General features: G+C 41.2%; 1 protein-coding gene across 2 annotated transcripts in view; it reads left to right on the top strand.

Moving 5' to 3' along the window:
- RFX3 (regulatory factor X3) overlaps nt 1-22,688 on the top strand; it is a gene marked incomplete at its 3' end in the record, with an annotated part of 289,919 nt that overhangs the window by 167,985 nt on the left and 99,246 nt on the right. For both annotated transcript variants that reach the window (XM_080671371.1, XM_080671370.1), the window contains exon 3: nt 10,489-10,586. In XM_080671371.1, the coding sequence (XP_080527497.1) occupies nt 10,489-10,586 (98 nt within the window). The remainder of the gene's footprint in view (nt 1-10,488; nt 10,587-22,688) is intronic.

Below are 22,688 nucleotides of genomic sequence, written 5' to 3' on the forward strand. Positions count from 1 at the left end.
GATTTGAAATGTTTGGTACCAACCAAATGTGTAAAGGAATGCTCTTATATGAGAAAGGCAATGAAGAGCCTGACATAATAAAGACATTTTTACAAAGAGACTAGTATTGTTCTTGGCTGACTAATGGGCTTAACTATTATAAATGGTTTCATTTATTATTGAAAGGGATTTGTTTTGAAATGTGATTCATTTTATTTTTCTTGAACCACATCCAAAACAACATACTGCATAAATTTGTCCTCAGAATATACTAATTGATCCTATTGAGCTAGCACAGTTGCCTGTGGTATGTAAATTATTTTGGTATTCACTTATTTTATAAATAACTAGAGGCCTGGTGCACAAATTCGTGCACCAGTGGGGTCCCTCAGCCTGGCCTGTGAGATCGGGCAGAAACCAGCTTTCCGACATCCCCCGAGGGGTCCCAGATTGGGAGAGGGCACAGGACAGGGCAAGGGACCCCACTGGTACAAGATCAGGGCCCAGGAGGGACACAGGAGGTTGGCTAGCTGAGGAGGGATTGTGGGAGGGCTCCAGTGCATGTCCGGCCCATCTTGCTCAGTCCCGATCACCCGGACCCCAGCAGCAAGCTAACCTACCGGTCAGAGTGTCTGCCCCCGGGTGGTCAGTGCACATCAAAGTGACTGGTGTGCCCCCTGGTGGTCAGTGCATGTCATAGCGAGCAGTTGAGCAGCCTTAGCATATCATTTGCATATTATGCATTGATTGGTTGAATGGACAACTGGACACTTAGCATATTAGATTTTTATTATATAGGATACTTATAAAAATATATAAAAATAAGCAAAAGTATTTATAATACTATATTTGAATAGCAATAAAAGGTGCTTTCATTTACATATGTAAGAAAGTGTTCAATTGTTTAATTCATCTTGTGTCTTTGAATGTAAATATATTATTGCATATATTTGTATTTTGGGGATAATTTTTTTTTCCCTTTAGTTGACAGAGAATGGATAAATTTCTGGTACAGAAGGTTATTATGGTTAGACTTCATTGCTCTAACATTCTGGTATACTAGGTAACCTTTGAGAAATTAGCCAAAAGTTATTTTGATTCATAGGACAATTAATTATAGAAATTGTCCATTATTTCTGCTAATTCCATCTTTGTCCATCTCTTTTTAGTTCATATTTTCATCACTTTCTTGTTTATTAAAATTCAAAAGTGATGAAAGATATTTGTGTATTCTGTTTGGAAACACATCTGAAATTTATTTGGGGAAAGACAATGAGATTAAGAGAATTAATATCCTGTAGGGTTTATTTAATTATTTTTTTCCTCTCCTCAGAGGGCTTGGTAGGTGTGACAGTTTATAAATTCCACAAAGATGGATGGAAAATATAGTCCCTGGGAATGGTAATGAAATGCCTACAGAATGCTAGTTTCTCCTTTTTTCTTTTTTTTAGCAATGCTGACTTGAATAGTTCCTGCGCTAAAGTTTGGCAAATATAATAAAAAATAAAGTTATAATAAATTATAATTTAGTAAATATTTGAACAGAAATTAATGTTTAACATAAGAACAATATCAAATAATATTTGAACAAATTTGAATCACAATTTATTTTAGGCAAGAAATATGCAAAAAAATTTTTAATTTCACCTTTGGTTTTTAATGATACATTAAATGGCATTAAAAGTTTTATCAGTTCACTTTGGAATAATAAGCATTCCATGGTGGCTTCATTATATTTTTGAAAGACTAATACATTTATTCACATTAAGAAGATACTGATAAATTTTACAGATATTCAGTGGGCATGTCTTTTGCTAGGTACAGGACATTATTTAATTATTGAGTAATTATTAAATATTTACAGTGTGTTTACACTGTATTGGGCTTTTGGGAATATAGCAACAATATAAATGTTACTTCTCTATGTGTGAACTTGCTTCAGGAGTACGGGTAGGCTAGAATTCTGCCATTCATTCTCATTCTCCATCCTGTGACTGGGTTTGTAAATCTCCGTAGACTGGTTCTATAGACACCTATCTCTTCCTGGATCTGACTTCAATTTAAGATAGAAGGCAGCATTTCTGTGCTCTCCAAGTCACTTTTATTGATAATAGAGCCCTGCTGTCCAAAAAGGAAGGAAGGGAAGGAGGGAAGGGGGGGGGGGGGGGGGGGAGACAGGCAGGCAGGCAGGCCGGCAGGCAGGGAGCGAGGGAAGAAGAAGGTAAGGAAGAAAGAAAGGAAGTAAAATAACAAATCCTCAACTTAAAACTTTGCAAGGATCTTAACTTCTCATTGATGAAATGAGGCATATACATAAGGTGTCTTTCACTTGCTTTTTCAGTTCCTTAACTTGGTAGATAATGCAAAGAATTATGCCTTATTTTTACATTGTGCTATAAAATGTCAATGTGATCAAGGGACATATTTATATATTGCCATCCGAGATGCATTAGCCAGCATCTATCCAAGACTTGTTTTCCAAGATTCTTGACACTTTCCGAGTTTCATTTATGATTTAATTATAGAATTACATGATTTGAAGGAAATTTTGGTGAACATATATTGTGCATATTTATGCCTAAAACCAAGTGAGATGTAAAGGTGGAATTTACACAGATGTAGAAGGCAAGACTCTTAGTTTTGAAGTATTTAATAATTTCACTAACTTACAAAACGTATTATAATTATCATATATGCCTATACCATGCTTTGTTTGTATCTATATTTTAGTTTTGTATCCTCACAAAAATTCCTTGTGATAAAGTAGATATATTTTCTATTTTACACACAAGGCAATTAAAACTTAAATAAACCAGCCATCCCTATATACATACAGCAAGTATCAGCACAAGTACTTAAAATCAGTTCTACTTCCAAATTAACTGATTTTGCCACCTCATCATATTGGCTACATAAAGTACTACCAATTGAGAACCTAAGCCATGTGCTACCGCCTGTATTAATGAGTCCTAAGAGAGAAAACAGAAAGGAATAGTCAGTCTCTTATGAGATAAAATAAGTTACTGAAGGTTTTTTTAGAGAAACAAAATTTTTAATGAGGCCTGGAAGGAAAATGGTGGCTTTCTGTTGTTAGGTGAGATAGTTTATGTAGGAAAAAAACATGAGCTATAAGAAGGTAGCAATAATGTGCAAAATTTTAATGTATAATTATAAAGGAGCAGAGAAGCTGTGTTTTAAAACACCCATCAAGGTTTAGAAGGCATTCATAAGATTTTTGTATTCCAGTCTGAATTATTTTTTCATCTTGTGTGATAGGAAAGCACTAAAGAATTTAAACAGAATGAATATTGTTGAAGTGCTAAAGTTCTGACTCCCACCATTTAATTTGTATGATATTTGTGTTTTTCATAGATGCCTTTTGTCTAATTGAGAGTTTCCTTCTGCATTAGCTTACTGAGAGTTTGTTGTTTTGTTTTTATCATGAACTAGAGGCCAGGTGCACGAAATTCTTGCACAGGTATGATCCCTAGGCCTGGCGGGCAATCAAAGCACAAGCATCTGGCATGGAAGGGCAGGCCCCTGCGCCCCCCTCTGCCTGAGTCATGGCGCCCAAGTCCCCATGCAGAGATGCAGTGAGCGCAGCCGGATGCCACGGGCGGGAGCACAGTGTGGGCCTCTGGTCCACCCAGCGGCACCACAAGGAAGCCGGGCAGGCAGCACGCTCTCTCCCGTCTGGCCTCGCAGACCGGCTCCTGCACGAACCCACAGGGAGCCCGTCCGGCCCTTGCAATCCCGGCGACTGTGGTCCAGCTCACCTAGAAGAGGCCGTGCGGGTGCAGCGTGGGTTCCTCGCGGGGTCCCAGCAACTGAGCGTGGGGGGCTTCCCCAGCGCATGAGTCCTGGCGTCCTGGCAGAGGGTAGTAGGGGGAGTGAGAGCAAATTTGGCAGACACCAGCATTCTCATCACACCTCCGTCCCTGTCACCCTCGCCTCCAGGTAGCTGGTAAGAGGTCACAGCCCCCTGCCTGGGCGCTTCGGGAGGTTGGTTGTTGCCACCCACCGCCAGTTCCCCATCCCAGCCACTGGTTGCCATCTGCGGGGCAGTCGGCGGGGTGATCAGACCCCCGCTCACACATGCCTTGGCCTGGCTCTGTTCCACGCTGCCCCCTGGTGGACAGTGCACATCATAGCTAGCGGTCAAACTCCTTGTCGAACAATTTTCTTATTAGGCTTTTAGTATATAGGATGGATTTGAATTTTGTCAGATGCTTTTATAGCATCTGTTGAGATAATTATATAATTTCTCTTAGTATAAATTTGGTGGACTACATTCATGGATTTTTAAATATTAAGCATGACATTGCAATCTTGGCTATACCCCCCCTGATTATGATGTATTGTTCAATAAATGTATTGCTGAGATAGATGTACAGTTAACCCTTGAAAAGCATGGGTTTGAACTGCACATGTCCACTTATATGTGAATTTTTTTCAATAAATATACAGTCATTTTGTATCCTTGGTTTTTACAGCCATGAATTCAACCAAGAACAGATAAAAAACAGTATTTTCCATCCATGTTTGGGAACACTCTGAGGGAGAGGGCCGATCGTATGCATTGTTCTACTCCATTTTATTTAAGGGACTCCAGCATCCTTGGGTTTGGGTAACTGCCAGGGTCCTGGAATCAGATGCCCTCTAATACACCGGGAGGACTGTATTTTGGTGATGATATTTGTGTTTTTGTTCAAAAGAGAAATTATTCTGTAGTCGTCTTTTCTTGTAATGTCTTTCTGGTTTTGGTCTCATGGTAAAAGCTAGTCTCATTAAAATAATGGTATATGTTCCCTTACTCTTTTCTTAGTAAAACATTTATTTTAGGTTGGCTTTTTATTTTTACTTCCTGAAATGTTTGATAGAATTCACCAATAATCTGGAGTTTGTTTCCTCTGTAAGAAGGTATTCAATTTCAGTATATATTGTTTTTCCCTTTTCTTTGGTAATTTGTAGCCTTTAAGGATTTTATTCATTTAATCTATATAGTTGAATTTATTGGCATTAATTTGTCTTTATTGTACATTTTTTTTTGTCTTTAGGATGTGTTTCACTTTTTATCCTTGGTATTCAAAATTGTGTCTTTTTTTACTCCTAAGTCTTCCGTAATGTTTATCATTGTATTGATTTTTCTATTGTTTTTTAGATGTCTGTTTCAGTGGTTCTTTTGCTCTTCATTTCCTCTTTCCTAATTGAGGTTTAATTTTTCCTTCATTTTTTAGCATCTTAAAGTTTAAACTTTAGATTTCTTGCATTGTTTTTTCCCCTAATAAAAATATTTAAAACTATAAATTTCCCAGTCTGCATTACCACCAGCAGTGTACTAGGGTACCTTTTCTCCACATCCTTGCCAGTACTTTTGTTGTTTGTTGATTTATTGATGGTAGCCATTCTGGCAGGTGTGAAGTGGTACCTCACTTTTTAATTTACACCTCTCTGATAATTAGTGATTTGAGCATTTTTGCATATGTCCCTTGGCCATTTGTATGTCTTCTTTGGAGAAGTGTCTATTCAGGTTCTCTGCCCATTTTTTAATTGGGTTGTTTGTGTTCCTTTTGTTGAGTTGTATGAGTACTTCATATATTTTGGAAATTAACCCCTTATCAAATGTATTATTTGCAAATATGTTCTCCCCTACAGTGGGTTCACTTTTCATTTTGATGCTGGTTTCTTTTGCTATGCAGAAGCTTTTATTTTGATGTAGTCCCATCTGTTTATTTTTTCTTTGTTTCTCTTGCCCTAGGCATTGTATCAGTGAAAATTCTGCTATGTGAGATGTCTGATATTTTGCCTCCTATTTTTTCTTCTAGGATTTTTATGGTTTCTTGACTTACATTTAAGTTTCTTATCCATTTTGAGTTTATTCTTACTATGGTGTAAGTTGGTGGTCTAGTTTTATTTTTTTGCATGTATCTGTCCAATTATCCCCACATCATTTTATTGGATACTAGAGGCGATTGGGAACTGCCAGCCAGGGGGAGAGACAGGGAGGTTGGCCAGCAGACCCCAATCAGGTGATCGGGGCCTGCTGGCATGGGAAGGGCCATCCGCCACTGTGGTGGGTGGGTGGCAGGCTGATTGGGGCCTGCCAACCAGGAGAGGGATCAGGGGAGGGACCCGGGAGGTTGGCCACCAGCCCTGAGGAGGGAGCCGGCCCTCAGACCCCTGAGAAACAGGCTGCATCCACTGCCACCCACCCCTGGTTCCCCATCCCAACCCGGGGGATTGGGGCCTACTGGCCGGGGGGGAGGGGAGAAACCAAGAGGTTGGCCGGCAGGCCCCATCGGCAATCGGGGCTTGTGGGCTGGGGGCAGCTCCTGCATTGAGCGTCTGCCCCCTGGTGGTCAGTGCATGTCATAGCAACCAGCCGTTCCATTATAACAGTCACTTAGGCTTTCCTACACTAATAAAAGAGAAATATGTAAATTGACCGTACCTCCACGATGCCCACCAGCCAATCAGGAGGGAATAGGCAAATTAGCAGGACAAAGGTGGCAGTGGCCCCGCCCCCCAGCTGCTCCAGGTGTGGAGTGGCTGGGCGGGGCAGGACGCCTGCTAGGAGGGGGAGGGCGGGGAGCAGAGGGAGCTATAGGAGCAGTGCTCCAGCTAAAGCTAAGCAAAGACTCCAGCTGGAGTGAAGTGTGCAGACTCCAGCCAGAGTCAGCAAGAAGCTTGCAGACTCTGGCCGGAATCAGCAAGAAGCCTGCAGACTCCGGCCGGAATCAGCGAGCAAAGGTGGAAGGTGGTGGCCAGAGCGAAGGCCTGGGTCCCAGGTGCCAGAGGAAAACCGGTGCCGGCAGCCAGGTGAAGGAAGGCCTATTGCATGAATCTTCGTGTAATAGGCCTCTAGTATATATAAATATACAGTTATATGCACATATATGCAGTATATGCATATTTTAAACATTAAATCAAATCACACTGTAAGTATTGTTTGGAAACATTTTTTCACTTGATAATGTATTAGAAGTCTTGCTGTTAAAGTACATATTAATCTTTCTTTATTCTTTTAACATCAGCCATATTTTCTATAGAATAGTTTTTCTATAATTTATTTAATTACTCCACTTTTGATAGTCATTAATGTTTCTTCTTCTAACTTTTTGCTCTTACAGACTGTGTCTATACTAATAAAAGGATAATATGCAAATTGGTCAGAACGCCCTCACAGTAAGGACTGAACAGCAGCCTGCATGGGGCGACAAGGCAGGCCGGGGGATTAGTGAGGGACGACCAAACAACTGAACAGCAGGCTGCATGGGGTGACCAGTCCAGCAGTGCAGTTAGTGAGGGACGACCAAACAACTGAACAGCGGGCTGCGTGGGACGACTAGGCTGGCAGGGGGGACAGTGAGGTGCGACCAAATGACCTAACAGCAGGCTGCATAGGGTGACCAGGCCAGCAGGGGGGGCAGTGAGGGGAGGACCAGGCCAGCAGGGGGGGCAGTTGGGGGCGACCAGGCCAGCAGGGGGGGCCATGAGGGGCAACCAGGCTGGCAGGGAGAGCAGTTGGGGCGACCAGGCCAGCAGGGGGGGCAGTTGGGGGCAATAAGGCCAGCAAGGGGGGGCAGTTGGGGGTGACCAGGCCAGCGGGGGGGGGGGCAGTTGGGGGCTAACAGGCTGGCAGGGGGCAGTTGGGGGCTACCAAGCTGGCAGGGGCGTAGTGGGCAACCAGGCCGGCAGGGGGCGCAGTTGGGGGCAACCAGGCCAGCAGGGGGGGCAGTTAGGGGTGATCAAGCCAGCAGGCAGAGGCAGTTAGGGATGATCAGGCTGGCAAGGGGGGCAGTTAGGGGCATTTAGGCAGGCAGGCAGGTGAGCAGTTAGGAGCCAGTGGTCCCAGATTGGAGAGGGTGTAGGCTGGGCTGAGGGGACACCCACCCTGTGCACGAATTTCGTGCACCAGGCCTCTAGTTCTTTAATAATATTGAACAGTGCCTCCTTGGATGTTAGGTATTTCTGTAGAGAAAATCACAGAGTGGTCAAACAGTATGCCCATTTATAAATTGCTTTCCTAAACAGTTTTTATACATATATTTCTCCTTGCTAATAGGAGCCAGGCTCTTTGAAAAAATGGTTGATTCAAGATCTAGGACAGCAAATGTGAGAGATAAATCTGGAACAATCTTATGGCAAAAAGCAGGAGAATTAAAGATTACTGTGGTCATGTCAGAAGAAACAGGATTCTATTTGAAGGGACTGCCATTTGTCAAAGATGGAACAGTTTTAGAAGAAAAACTTCTGTGATTGAAAAGTATCAAATATTTTCAAAAGCCAAGAATCATAAGGATACAAATCAAACTAAAAAATCCATTGCAAAACCACACTGGGAGGGAACTAGAGGATAAAGTCATCATTCTTCATACTGGCTCAAGAAAACAATCATGTATTTACCTTATTCTTCCCGCACAACCCTATTTCAAAGTCACCAAATTATTGTTGAGAGATATTTCATTATAGAAGTCTACTAATAAATGAAAATGTATAGCAGAATTAGACTAACTAAACTTGCAACATTATTAATTGAAATACTATGGTTAGAAAATGATCATCATTGACTACTAATATCCTCAGGTAAAACATGGATACATGCATTCGGCTGACAACAACTGATCCCACTGATTATATGTAACACTAGAGGCCTGGTGCATGACATTCATGCACCGGGGTGGGGTCCCTCAGCCCAGCCTGCAGCCTCTTGCAGTCCGGGATCCCCAAGGGATCCTTAGCGCTGCCGCGGAGGCGGGAGTGGCTCCCGCCACTGCTGCTGTGCTCTCCAGCTGGGAGCCCGGCTTCTGGCTGAGTGGCGCTCCCCTTGGGAGTGCACTGACCACCAGGGGGTAGCTCCTATGTTGAGCATCTGCCCTCTGGTGGTCAGTGCACATTGTAGCGACTGGTTGTTCCACTGGTTGCTGAATTTGCATATTAGCCTTTTATTATATAGGACTAGAGGCCCGATGCACGAAGATTCGTTCAAGAATGGGCCTTCCTTCCCTGGCTGCCAGCAATGCCTTCACTCTGGCTGGAGCAGCCTTTCCACTCTGGCCCGGAGCCGCCTTTCTGCTCCGGCCTGGAGGCGCCTTTCTGCCTTCCCACACTGCCCAGAGGCCCAGAGCAGCTGGGGTGGGGCGGAACGCCTGCGGCATTGCCAAGCATCCCGCCCCACCCCTGGCCGCTCAGCGCCTGCATATGCAAATTAACCCGCCATCTTTGTTGGGTTAATTTGCATACTCCTGATTGGCTGGTGGGCATCGCAAAGGTACGGTTAATTAGCATGTTACTCTTTTATTAGGTAGAGATTATAGAAAGAGAGGCAACCAGTTGTTACATGACAGCTGATAGGATGCCATGGGAAGTGCACAGCTTTTCAAATTTTGAACCTGTTCAAGGCCCATGATCTACTCGATTATATTACATGCTGTGGACACATGAACTTATTAAAGTTCATCTCAGGGATGCTATCAGCCAAATCTAGAATTCCAGAAATTCTACACAATGATCCAGTCTCTTCAACAAGGAACAATCAAGAAATAAAAAGGATGGGAAAATATTAGAGACTAGAGGCCCGATGCATGAAATTTTTGCAAGAGTAGGCCTTCCTTCTCCCAGCTGCCGGCACTGGTTTCCCTCTGGCACCCAGGACCCGGGTTTCCCTCTGGCCGCTGGCAGGCACCTGGGACCCGGGCTTCCCTTGCAGCCCTGGCTTTGTCCAGAAGGTCTTCTGGAAGGACATCCGGTCTAATTAGTATATTATGCTTTTATTATCATAGATTATTATTATATATTAAAAGAGAAAGATGGGAAAGATACAAATGTAATATGTAGACTTTGTTTTGGTCCTGATTTGAACAAACCAACAATAAGAAGACATTGGAATAATCATAGAAATTTGAACTATGACTGGATTTTAGGTGGTTTTACGGAATGGCTGATATTTATATGTGATATTAATATTGTGTTCATGTTAAAAATAGGTCTTATCTCTAAGAAACAAAATGAAATATTTACCAGCGAAATGATGCAGTCTGTGCAATTGCTTTTAAATAATCCTCTGAGAGGTTGAAAGATGAGGTCCTGTGACAATTATTTATCTTAGATGATGAATAAATGAGTTTTATTGTAATATTTATTCTACATTTAAGTGTTTGAAATTTTCTATCATGAATTTTTTAATTAAAAAATAAATTTAGCTTTAACAACCCAGGGGAAGAGAATTCTTAAATTTTCAAAATAGTGAGAAGCTTTCAGAATTTTCACCCTAAACATTTGAAGTGTGTATATACATACCTACAGGAATGTTTTAGAATTTTTTCAGCCTCATTGCTGCAGCCGATCTGGGCCCAACCAACATGCACTTATCTTTGAAGGATCTTAAGGATCACATCTTAAGCCATTCTCACGTTGATCACCAACCTAGAAAAATCTTTTAGGTAAATCTAATGCAGTGTATTTTTTTCATATCTATCACTCACCAAGGTCCTAATATTTGTTTTTCAGGTACAGCAGGTACAGACTGTGCAACAGGTACAGCATGTCTACCCAGCTCAGGTGCAGTATGTGGAAGGAAGCGATACTGTCTATACCAATGGAGCAATGTAAGTTTATGTGGGAGTCTTTTTAATTCTCCTGCTTGAGGCCGGAGATCTTCTACTGGAGCAATTTCCATGGTGTATCCAGTCCAGCTATGCTCCCTCTGCTGCTATATGTCAGCCTGTAAGATTTTCTCCAATAAGGCTTATTTTATATTTGCACCACATAGTGTTAGGTATTTGCACAATGTAGAACTGGATTTTTTATTATCTATATATATAAAAGCCTAAGCGACCGAACGACTGGTCAACTGGTCACTATGATGCGCACTGACCACCAGGGGACAGACTCTCAATGCACTGGATCGGGTTCCCTCCTGTCTGGATTGGGCCTGTGGGGATCGGGCTCCCTCCTGTCTGGGTCTGGCCTGCAGGGATTGGGCTCCTTCCTGTCTGGATTGGGCCTGCGGGGGTCAGGCCGAAACTGGCTATCCAACATCCCCTGAGGGGTCCTGCATTGCGAGAGGGTGTAGGCCACGCCAAGGGACCCCCCTGGTGCACGAATCCATGCACCAGGCCTCTAGTATGCATATAAGATCTTTGGTTTAATCTCTTCCCACCCTCCCCCGACCCTTCTCTTTGAGATTAATCAGTCTGTTCCATGTTTTCATGCCTGTGGTTTCCGCTCCTGTGTTGAGCGTCTGCCTCCTGGTAGTCAGTGAGTGTCATAGCTACTGGTCAGCCACTTGGCCAGTCGCTTAGGCTTTTATATATATATATAGATTATATATACAGTATGTGAATAATTGGACTGCATGTATATATGGTACACAAAATCCAAATATAATGAAATATATGTGGAAATTCTTGATTAATGTAGAAAGTACTTCAGTTGTCTCTTGCATAGTTCAAAAGGGAATGTTTCCAGGAATTTTTTAATGCTTTTTTTTATGAGGAAAACATATATTTGAAATATGATTATCTAATTTCTACAACACTGAACTACTAGGAGTAAGTTCTTTTAAATTACTATTTTGTATAAATAAACTATTTGATATTCAAATACTGAAAACATCTGAAATAAAAAAGCATTGTCTTTGGCCATGAGACAAGAGCACTGTGTAGTGTCATTTGCTCAGGACCCCACTGCCCCCCTTCTCTGTGTGCACACACTCTGAGATCTTTTGCTGTTATTATACATACAGGCCCTCCTGGCTGGTCTTTAGAAAAATCAGCCTCTAAAGCACTGCTGACAACTGAGGACTCTTATTAATGTAGATGTTTGACTTGTATTTTAAATATCCGAGTTTATTACATAAAGATAATGTTTGCTTTATAAAAAGAAGACCTCTTTTTTCACCTTCTCTCTTCTGTCTAGAGTACGTATATATTACATATAATATCACATAATATCATATATCACATTATATATATATATATATATATATATATATATATATATATATATATATATGGAGACATAGAGAGAAGGAGAGAGAGAGAGAGAGAGAGAGAGAGAGAGAGAGAGAGAGAGAGAGAGAGAGAGAGAGAGAAAGGGGTTGTGGGGACAGAAAGAGGCTTTCCCAGAAACTCCTAGCTTCCTTTTGCTTTCATTTCATTGGCCATAACTGTGTCACCTTGTAATCGTTAGCAGCCAGCAATCTGGGAATAAGAGTTGTAGCTTTCGTGTCCATATGCTAGAAGGTGGCAAAGGAAAAGGGTAGTTGGAATGAGTGTTGAGAGAGTTAGCTCTACAATATCTATCACAGTCATTTATCATTATTCCAAGGCAGGGTGAGAGATTACTAGTGTGTGACTTTGTGAAAGTTAATACAACCTGCTTCACTTTTTTTCCTCTATGAGAAGGATATAGTTAGCTTATCAAAAGTGCTTTGTGTAATATCTGAGAAATAGTGAACACCCAATAAACATTAGTTATTGCTGTTAAATTATGTACTATAGTTATTTCCTATTACAGTTTTCACTCCTATATAGACTCTAAATTTTGCATATTGCCTTGTGTATTTTTAAACTACCCCACCACTGACCTTTTATATAATAGGTAAATGTGTGATCAGTGAGTCAATTTATTCACAAAACCTTGGGAAAACAGCATCTCTAAAGTTGACTAAAATTATATGGCCTATTTAAGCACAGAAATGATTCAAAGTAAATATCTCATGCCAACATGTATTTTATATGGCTCATTAGCTCAGTTGGTTAGATCATGACTGCTGAGGTCTAGATTATGAGTTCATTTTCCATGGAGTCCAGTTAGCTTTGATCTGGGCTATATGGGCTCAGATTGTATCTCAGCTGCAGCCAGTCATGCCATAAATGTGCACCCTTGGTCAAGAGAAAGGATACATCTTTAGAAACCTTTTCTTCCTAACAAGTATAATTTTTTATTAAGATTCTGCAGCAGCATTTTCATATTTACTAAAGAAATATTGTGTTGTCTTGAGTTATAGTAAAAATTTTAGTAGCTAGAGGATTATGAATGTTTTTCTCAAATATAGTAAAAGTTTTTTTCAGCAAAAGCCATTCCAATTTCTTTTTTCATTTTGTAGTGCTGACATTTTACTATGTACAATTTTTAGTTTCTAATATTCATTTTAGGTTCTTTATATTCCCTCTTTTTATTTGGTATATTTCCATGTGTGTTAGGAAAGATTATTCCATGTTCTTCCACCACACTGAATTAATAGCCAGTTAGTGTCTGGTCCCTGACTTGGGGCACAAATTCCTCCTTCTGTGTGATAATAAATGCTTTTTGCTGATGATACTTCCAGAAGATGGGGATGCCGATCTTTATCATGAACTTTCAAACTCTCAGTCCATGGCCTACAGCCTGTGCATGCTTAGTCAGTGCTGGTCCACTTACGCTCCTGTCACCAGCATCCTCATGCCGAGTAGTCATAATGCACAGGTCTCACTCGAGGTGATGATTGCCCTCACAGCGATGTGTCATCACTTAGGAAAATGTGCAATCATTATAATTTGATGATACTAAAGTGTTTACCTGGTTTTCACTGTGAATATGGACATTTACTTGCCAGCATGTCAGGCTTCACCGTGTGAGTTAGTGAGTGAGCATATATTTAAATTGAACAATTGAGACGTGCTGGGAGTTGGAGTAGAATAACTCTTTACTCAAGGGGGAAGGTAACTTAATTCGCTTTCGCTCCTGTTTATTTTATCATTGCCTCTGTAGTAACCCAGGCTACATCATCTGTATATTTTCTTACAATTGTTTTCCCAAGAAGATTTTTCTCGAAGGCTGTCTATATTTTCTGTCTTGTCCATTTCTACATAGTCTGTAATTTATAATCTCTAATCATTTAGAATACTATAATTAAACTTGCTGAGAAACATTTCATAACATGTAGAGAGTCCAATTCACTTGAAATTTCTTGATGTAGCTAAGAAATCAATTTTGTAAATGATTTTCATCTTTCCCCCACTCCTTTTTGAATCATACTTCCTGCACTCACTCCTCCATCATGCTAAAGTAGAAATAAATCATAGTATATCAGGACCAACTTAAGAAATATTTTAATTTTTTTTATTTTAGATTATTTCCTTATATCAAACACTCTTTGAAGCTTATCTCTGTTTCAAAATTACCAATGTTTTAAAATGCCCTAATGTTCATTGTATGGGTATTTGTTATAATAAGATTTGACCCATAGAAAGCCATCTCATGTTTTCCTGTTTAGATTATAGATTTATCATCAACCCTAGTACAGAATTTATCAAACTATATTTCATAAAACATTAGTTCATTTATGGTTACAAAAGCAGGGAGATACTGCATGAAGGCCCTTCTTTTGAGGTCTTAAATTCCTATTATTAGTCTTTTAAAGGCTCTGAGTAGTGCTATGGGAAAGAATTGCAGTATTTTTAAATCTGAACCACAGAACTCTTTTATTTGAATAATCCTATCTAATAAAAGAGTAATATGCAAATTGACCATCACTCCAATACACAAGATGGCCACCACATGTGGTCAAAGATGGCTCCCCCATGTGGACACAAGATGGCTGCCACAAGATGGCTGGCAGGGGAGGGCAGTTGTGGGCAATCAGGCCAGCAGGGAAGGGCAGTTGGGGGGACTGGGCCTGCAGGGGAGGATAGTTAGGGGTGACCGGGCCAGCATGGGAGGGCAATTGGGGGTGACCAAGGCTGTAGGGGAGGGCAGTTGAGGGGGACCAGGCCGGCAGGGGAGGGCAGTTGGTGGGAACAAGGTTGGCAGGGGAGGGCAGTTGGGAGGCACCAAGCCTACAAGGGAAGCCAGTTGGGGGGGACCAGGCTTGTAGGGGAGGGCAGTTGGGGGGCCAAGGCCTGCAGGGGAGGGCAGTTGGGGGCGACCAGGCCGGCAGGGGAGGGCAGTTGGGGGCGACCAGGCCTGTAGGGGAGGGTATTTGGGAGGGACCAGGTCTGCAGGGGAGAGTATTTGGGGGCGATCAAGCCTGCAGGGGAGGGCAGTTAGGGGTGACCAGGCCTGCAGGGGAGGGCAGGTAGGGGCAATCGGGCTGGCAGGGGAGGGCAGTTAGGGGCTGATCGGGCTGGCAGGGGAGCGGTTAGGCATCGATCAGGCTGGCAGGCAGAAGCAGTTAGGGGTAATCAGGCAGGCAGGTGAGTGTTTGGGAGCCAGCATTCCTGGATTGTGAGGGGGATGTTCGACTGCCTGTTTAGGCCCGATCGGGCCTAAACAGGCAGTCGAACATCCTTCGAGGGGTCCCAGATTGGAGAGGGTGCCGGCTAGGCCGAGGGACACCCCCGCTCCTCCTGTGCACGAATTTTGTGCACTGGGCCTCTGGTATATAATAACATCACATGACATACTTTGGGTAGTGTTACAATATTAATATATTGACATTGAGCCAAAACCGGTTTGGCTCAGTGGATAGAGCGTCGGCCTGTGGACTGAATGGTCCCGGGTTCGATTCCGGTCAAGGGCATGTACCTTGGTTGCGGGCACATCCCCAGTGGGGGGTGTGCAGGAGGCAGCTGATCGATGTTTCTCTCTCATCGATGTTTCTAGCTCTCTATCCCTCTCTCTTCCTCTCTGTAAAAAATCAATAAAATATATTTTAAAAAAAATATATTGACATTGAATAGATTTATTCAAAATCCATAAGTATGCATACTGGACTCATGTTTTTAAAATAGTAGTTAGTTGAAAATCATGTAGTTAGTACATTTTTTTAAAAATCATCTAGGTTTTTTCTATACACTTTAAAAATGGTTAATAAGGAACTTTAAAAGAGATACTCTTCAAGTTGTTTTTTTGTTTGTTTTTTGTTTTGTTTTTTGTCTTTTAGTGCAATAGTTTTAAGATTTGTGGGTTAAGTTTTGCTTTTCTTAAATTTATTATTTTTTATTATTAACAGTATTACAGATATCCCCCAGGTTTCTCCTATGCTCCCCTCCACCCAGCCTCCTGCTAACAATGGGATCACTCCTTCAATGGCAAGGTGTGTCCGAGTCTTCCAGGTGGACAGAACCCTCCTGACTCCCTCTGTTCCATGCTCTACTAGCTCTTCTTCCTGGCTCTTCTGTTGTTCTGGGTTGGGGATCCCTGTGTGGGGTTGAGACCCTGTATTCACAGTGGGGAGGGGGAGCTTTGCAGCTGAGATAGACTATCCCTCCTGCCTCTCAGCCTGCTGTACCTTGAAGGGGGCTTTCTCTTTCTGTGTGTCTGTTCCTCTTACCAGTCTCTATGTGGCTTCTTCAGTGATCCTTGGATATAATATTTCATATCAGCTACACTTCAGTTGGTTTTTCAAGTCGATTGCTCTGTAGTTTAGCTGTAAATATGGTTCATGGTTGGGAGCAAGTGCAGGCAGCCTCCAGCTACTCTACAGCCATCTTACAATTTGCTTTCTTTTTTTAAAATGCTTTCTGCTAGGAAGAAATGGTTATATGGAATTTCTGAAATTGATATGGAAGGGATGTTTTCTTCCTTTTTGCTTCTACTAATGTACACATTAAAATTGGTATAGAATCTGGTTTTTCATGTGGATTTTAGGAAGTATATAGCTGGTTACTTAGGAAGTTCCTGGAAAGAGAACTGCCCCTTTGTGGAAAAAGTACCAAGGTCCGTCTATAATTAATTAGAAAGGACCTATTTCATGAATCCCATAGCAATTCCCATTTCTCTCAAAATGGAACACTTTCAAATATGGCTTCTTAGACTGTCACAGTTAGTAAGGTCAGGGAGATCATTTGTTTCAATTCTTCCACTTTACAGATGCGTGAACTGAGGTCAGGAAAGGTAAACTAATTTGCCTGGCTAGTTAGTGTATAGAGTTCCTATTTTCTGACCCCGAGTGCATGGTTCTTTTCAGTGAGCTGCAGGTAGTAGTCTTTTGGTCTTAAATTATTTAGGTTGTTAGGGGAGAATGGTTAATTACTTAGAAAAAAAATAGTAAATTTTATCTGTTGTGCTATTGTATACCTTATTGTAGATAATTGAATGTGAGTTTTTAAGACTAAGCTTTTTGTTATTCACATGAATCTATTTTCATGGTTTTTAAAACTCCATCTTATACTTTTATAATTAAATTTATTTGGTGAATATAACATGTTCTTTTTATATTCATAAAATATGTGGAAAACTCCATCATATGTAACTATTTTTCAATGTCAGATATTTAGTTAAATAGCTTTTAAGAGAAAAGATTGTTCTTTGACTGCCCTATCTGTATTACCTTTTTATTATTTTCTACTAGAGGCCTGATGCACGAAATTCGTTCACGGAGGGCGGGGGGAGTATCCTTCAGCCCAGCCTGCACCCTCTCCAATCTGGGACCCCTCAAGGGATGTCCAAATGCCTGTTTAGGCCCTACCTGGATCGGGCCTAAACGGACAATCGGACATCCCTGTCACAATCAAGGACTGCTGGCTCCTAACTGCTCGCCTGCCTGCCTTCCTGGTTGCCCCTAACCACTTCTGCCTGCCAGCCTGATCACCCCCTAACCACTCCCCTGACAGCCTGATTGATGCCTAACCGCTCCACTGCCAGCCTGTTTGCCCCTAACTTCCCTCCCCTACAGGCCTGGTCAGCCCCAACTTCCCTCCTCTGCCGGCCTGGTCACCCCTAACTGCCCTCCCCTGCAGGCTTGATCGCCCCCATCTGCCCTCCCTTGCAGGCCTGGTCCTTCCCAACTCCCCTCCCCTGCTGGCCATCTTGTGGCAGCCATCTTGTGTCCACATGGGGGCAGTCGTCTTTGACCACATGGGGGCAGCCATCTTTTGTGTTGGAGTGATGATCAATTTGCATATTATTCTTTAATTAGATAGGATAGAGGCCTGGTGCATGGGTGGGGGCTGGCTGGTTTGCCCTGAAGGGTATCCCAGATCAGGGTCGGGGTTCCCTTGTGGTGTGGGGCGGCCTGGGTGAGGGGCCTGTGGTGGTTTGCAGGCCGGCCATGGCCCCTGGTGACCCAAGCTGAAGCCCTGGTATCTGGGATTTATTTATCTTCTATAATTGAAACTTTGTAGCCTTGAGTGGAAGTCTGGGCCTTCCAGGGTGTGCAGAAAGCTTGGCTTCCTCCATCGCCAGGGGCAACTCAAGCCTCCTGCTCTCTCCAGCTCGGTGGCTGCTGCCATTTTTGTTGGGATTTATTTATCTTCTATAATTGAAACTTTGTAGCCTTGAGTGGAGTCCAGGGCCTGCCAGGGCAGACAGAAAGCTTGGCTTCCTCCATTGCTGGGGAAACCCAAGCCTTCTGCTCTCTCCATGTCTGTAGCCATCTTGTTTGGGTTAATTTGCATACTTGCTCTTGATTGGCTGGTGGGTGTGGCTTGTGGATGTGGCGGAGGTATGGTCAATTTGCATATTACTCTTTTATTAGATAGGATTAGTAAATTAAAAGATGCACATTAAGAGCAATTTGTTCTGTGACATTTTTTTATCCTGTACCTTGGAACCTGTTACATGATAACACTCGGAAGAGTTTAGATCAGCCGTGGGCAAACTACGGCCCGCGGGCCGGATTCGGCCTGTTCGGCTGTTCTATCTGGCCCGTGGATCCGAAAGAGCGGAGGGTTCTCTTACTCTCCCCTCCGCTCCTTTACTTTGAATTTATATTAGTTCACACAAACACTCCATCCATGCTTTTGTTCCGGCCCTCCGGTCCAGTTTAAGAACCCATTGTGGCCCTCGAGTCAAAAAGTTTGCCCACCCCTGGTTTAGATACTCAAATTTTCCCTCCTTTCCTCTCCCCTCTTCTATTTTTTTTTTTTTTAAAGAAAGGAGTAAATGAAAGAAATCCACATACATTTTTTTAGGTTTGGAACCAAGGTATTTTAACAATTTTCTTGAATGAACTTTAGAGACCCATGTTCAAGTATCATTTCCCCCATTTACTACAGTATAACCTCAGGAAAATAACATTTGCACCAGAATTCCCAATCTGAAAAATGGTGATTAATATTTAAAAGCATTACTTAATTAACCAGGCCTTGTATTGTCTGAAAAAGTATATTCACTTTTAGTGTACTTTTATAATACTTACTGAAAAAGTAAAACGTGTTAAATTTTCTGCTTTGAGCCTTGGCTGGTGTAGCTTGGTTGGTTGGAGTTTCGTCCCATATACCAGAAGGTTGCGGGTTCGATTTCCAGTCAGAGTGCGTATCTAGGTTGTGCTTTCAATTCCCTGTCAGAGCACATATAGAAGGCAACCAATTGATGTTCTCTTTCACATCGATATTTCTCTCTTTCTCTCCCCTTTCCCCCCATGTTCCCTTCTCTCTAAAATAAATAAACATACTCAGGTGAGGATTAAAAATATTCTGTTTGAACAAAGATTTGAAAGCTAAAGTGAGAAGACTTATATTTGAAAAAGTTGGGAATCACAATAGTGTGCCTCACAGAGACTAAAGTCTTTTAGGATATGAGTATAGTCCTTCAGCTGTATAAATTCTGATTGATGAAGGCTGAGCTTCATAATGACAGAAGGTTCTAGAGGACATTACCAACAAATCCTAGTCTGGCCATCAGAAACAGTCAGACTAACAGAGTTGCTTCCCAGGGAATGCTCTGAGGCCCCAAGCTGCTTTTAGTTCAGTGGTGTGCCTGACTTTGGGTACTGGGCATACAGCCTATATGCCTGGGTTAGTACTATGTTCGGCCTCAACAACATATACACATGCTTTAGCTGCTTCCATTTTTTTAAGTCACACTGGAGAATATATCCATCTTGTTAATGAAGGCCTGGTTTCTGTATCCCTCTTAATAGTAAAACCTCTCAGGGTTTACCGCCTATTCTTCAGCCTCTTCTAAGCTGGCTTTCTTCACATTACAGTGAAATTGCTCTTATAAGGGTCATTGGTGACCTCAGTTGTTAAATATAATAGACATTCTTATAGATTAAATGTTTTAAATCTCTAACAGTCAACTACCCAGCTACTCTATACTTGAATCACTGTCTCTTTTTGTGTTGTTGTTGTTTTTTTCTGGCTATATTCTTCCATTTTCTACCTGTGTGGATCCTCCTTAGTCATATTATTGACCAAATAATTTTTCTGTGGTTTAGACTTTGTGTATGTTTCCCTACCATTCTCTAACAGAAACCACATTTCTTCCACAACAGGACTGTCTGTTATTCTTATGGCTATCTATTTTTAACTTAGCTAATACTTGTCTTTCCCCACTAGAATGTAAGATTCAGGTAGGCAGGTACCTTGTTTATTTGCTCTCCATTCTCTCTCTAATACCAGGAACAGTTGTACATAAGTCCTCAATTTACATTTGTTGAATGAGTTAAATGAAGAAGAGCATTTAGTGGCAGGTGAGACAGGAACAGGCTACTCGGTAGTTTAAAATACATAGGGGAAAATGAATGGAACCAAATTGAGATGCTGCTAACCACAGTATTAACATCGCTTTTCTTTTTAAATTTATTTTGTTTTTATCTTTTCAGTACAAAACTCTTTTGGGCTTGTGCACATATATAGGGTTGATCAGTTGTCTTTTTCTCCCCCCCACCCCCAAGTACACAGTAGTATTAACTATAGTTACTATGCTGTACATTAGATCCCTAGAAGTATTCATCTTATAATTGAAAGTCTGTACCCTTTGTCATCATCCCCCCATGAGTCCTATACCCTCAGCCCCTGGAAACTACCATTCTACTCTCTGTTTCTATAAGTTTGATTTTTTTCGTATGCAACATATGAAATTCTACAGTACTTGTTTTTCTCTGTCTGACTTATTTCACTTAGCACAATGCCCTCAAGTTGCATCCATGTTGGTGTGAATGGCTGAATAATATTTCACTATATATATTTATTGTTAATAGCCATAGAAATTAGCAGAAATAAGTATGTCTCCTGAATTTAAACCAAGGCAAGTATTTTTAGTCTTGTTGAGTAGTATTTATTACTTTATATTTAAACGATTATTTTTTATTCGGAGGTAATAATAAAAGTTTGTCAGATTACTTGAACGCCTTTCTGAATTATTGTTTTCACAAAATGGCACGTCCCTCTTTGGTGTATCTTCTGCCTTTAGTCTGACTTAGAGCACTCAAGAGAAGGTCTGTTTAGAAACTCAAATAAGTAGTTCATGCTGACCAGCCAGAGCTTCTGTATCACATGAATGCAGTGTGTTGAATAATGTCGCTACTGCTATGTAGGGCTTTGGTGACTCACATAAAAACTTCACAATGGGAAACTGTTTAAGGCAGGATTCTTGGTTTCAAGCAGCAGAAACCAACTCTGGGTTTATAAGAAAAACAAAAATATTATTGAAAGATATTTGTGATTCAGGGAATTTCCAGTAAATCTGAGGAATTAGGCTGAAAAAAGATAGGTACAGGCAACATTAGCAGCCAGACCATAGACAAAGCCACACCACAATAGCCCAGTAAGTACTCCAAACCACTGCACCCATCCCAAACACTGTCCACCATTGCTACCACTAGCTTCTCTTTATAGCTCTAAAAGAGGGCTAGCAATTCCTAACCTGTGTGATTCACTTAGTGGAAATTAAGTGAAAAATATATCCCCCATCTCTAGAAACAATTCTCCCTAGTTCCTCAGTTCTCCTAGTTCCCTCATGTCCTCTCAAATATATTTTAAAAATTATTCTGTCTGCCTTCACTTACTTATTTCCTTAGTCTAGTCTACATGCTATTCTTACATGGAAACACTTGCCAATAAGATTACCTCCTATCATTTCATCTAATGAACATGGTCCAGAGCCATCTCACATGACCCATCTGCAGGATTGTAACCTGTTTGCCGCTTCCTTTCCCCTGATTTCCCATGATCTCTCTGGCCTAAGGCTTTTGTTAGGGTTGTTTCTCTGACTCAAACCTTACCTTATCTCCCTTACCCATCCTCCTTACTCCTATACCAGCTTAAAACAAAATCCAAACCTCTTGCCATAGTCTATACAATGTGCTTCAAGCTTTTTAAACTACCATCCACATTGAGAAAGTTAGATGTTCATGTTCTACTCAGGTAAATACACACATGCACATACAAGTATGCATACACACAAACCATATATGTAAATGATAGAAACAAAGTTTCTCAAAATAATTCATATCCTTACTAGGTATAATATACTCTGAACCTATCTAATATCTTCCTTTTTTTAATGCTGTTATGACAAATTTAAATTGTAGATCATGACTCACAGTTTAAAAAATTTTGTTTATGATACTTGAATATTTAAAACCTCATTGCTTTATAATTATTTTACTTTTAAAACCTCATTGCTTTCTAATATCCTTCTCGCTTGTCATAGCCAGCCATAATAGACTTCTAATTTTTTCCTACATACCAGGTCTTGCCTGTGTTGTGGCTTTTGTACATGCAGTACTCTCTTCCTGATATTTTTTTTCTTCTATTTTCCATAGGGCTGACTGTTTTTCGTCATTTAATTTCAACTTAATATCTCTTCTTTAGTGGTAACATTGACTGACATATCTAATATGCTCCTCCTACTTATTATATTTTAATGTTCTATTTTTCTCTTTCATAGACTTGAGGAAAATTCTAATTATCTTATTTTTGTTCCTTTCTATTCACCACTTTCTTCTTATGTTATGTAGCCCTTATGATAGAAGAGGTTATGTCTTTTTTGTTCCTTTTAATCTAGGTGCCAGAATAAATGCTCAGTAAATATTTGTAAAAAGAATGAGTACTAAG

The sequence above is a fragment of the Plecotus auritus genome (assembly GCF_963455305.1).
Source record: "Plecotus auritus genome assembly, chromosome: 5".
Lineage (NCBI taxonomy): Eukaryota > Metazoa > Chordata > Mammalia > Chiroptera > Vespertilionidae > Plecotus > Plecotus auritus.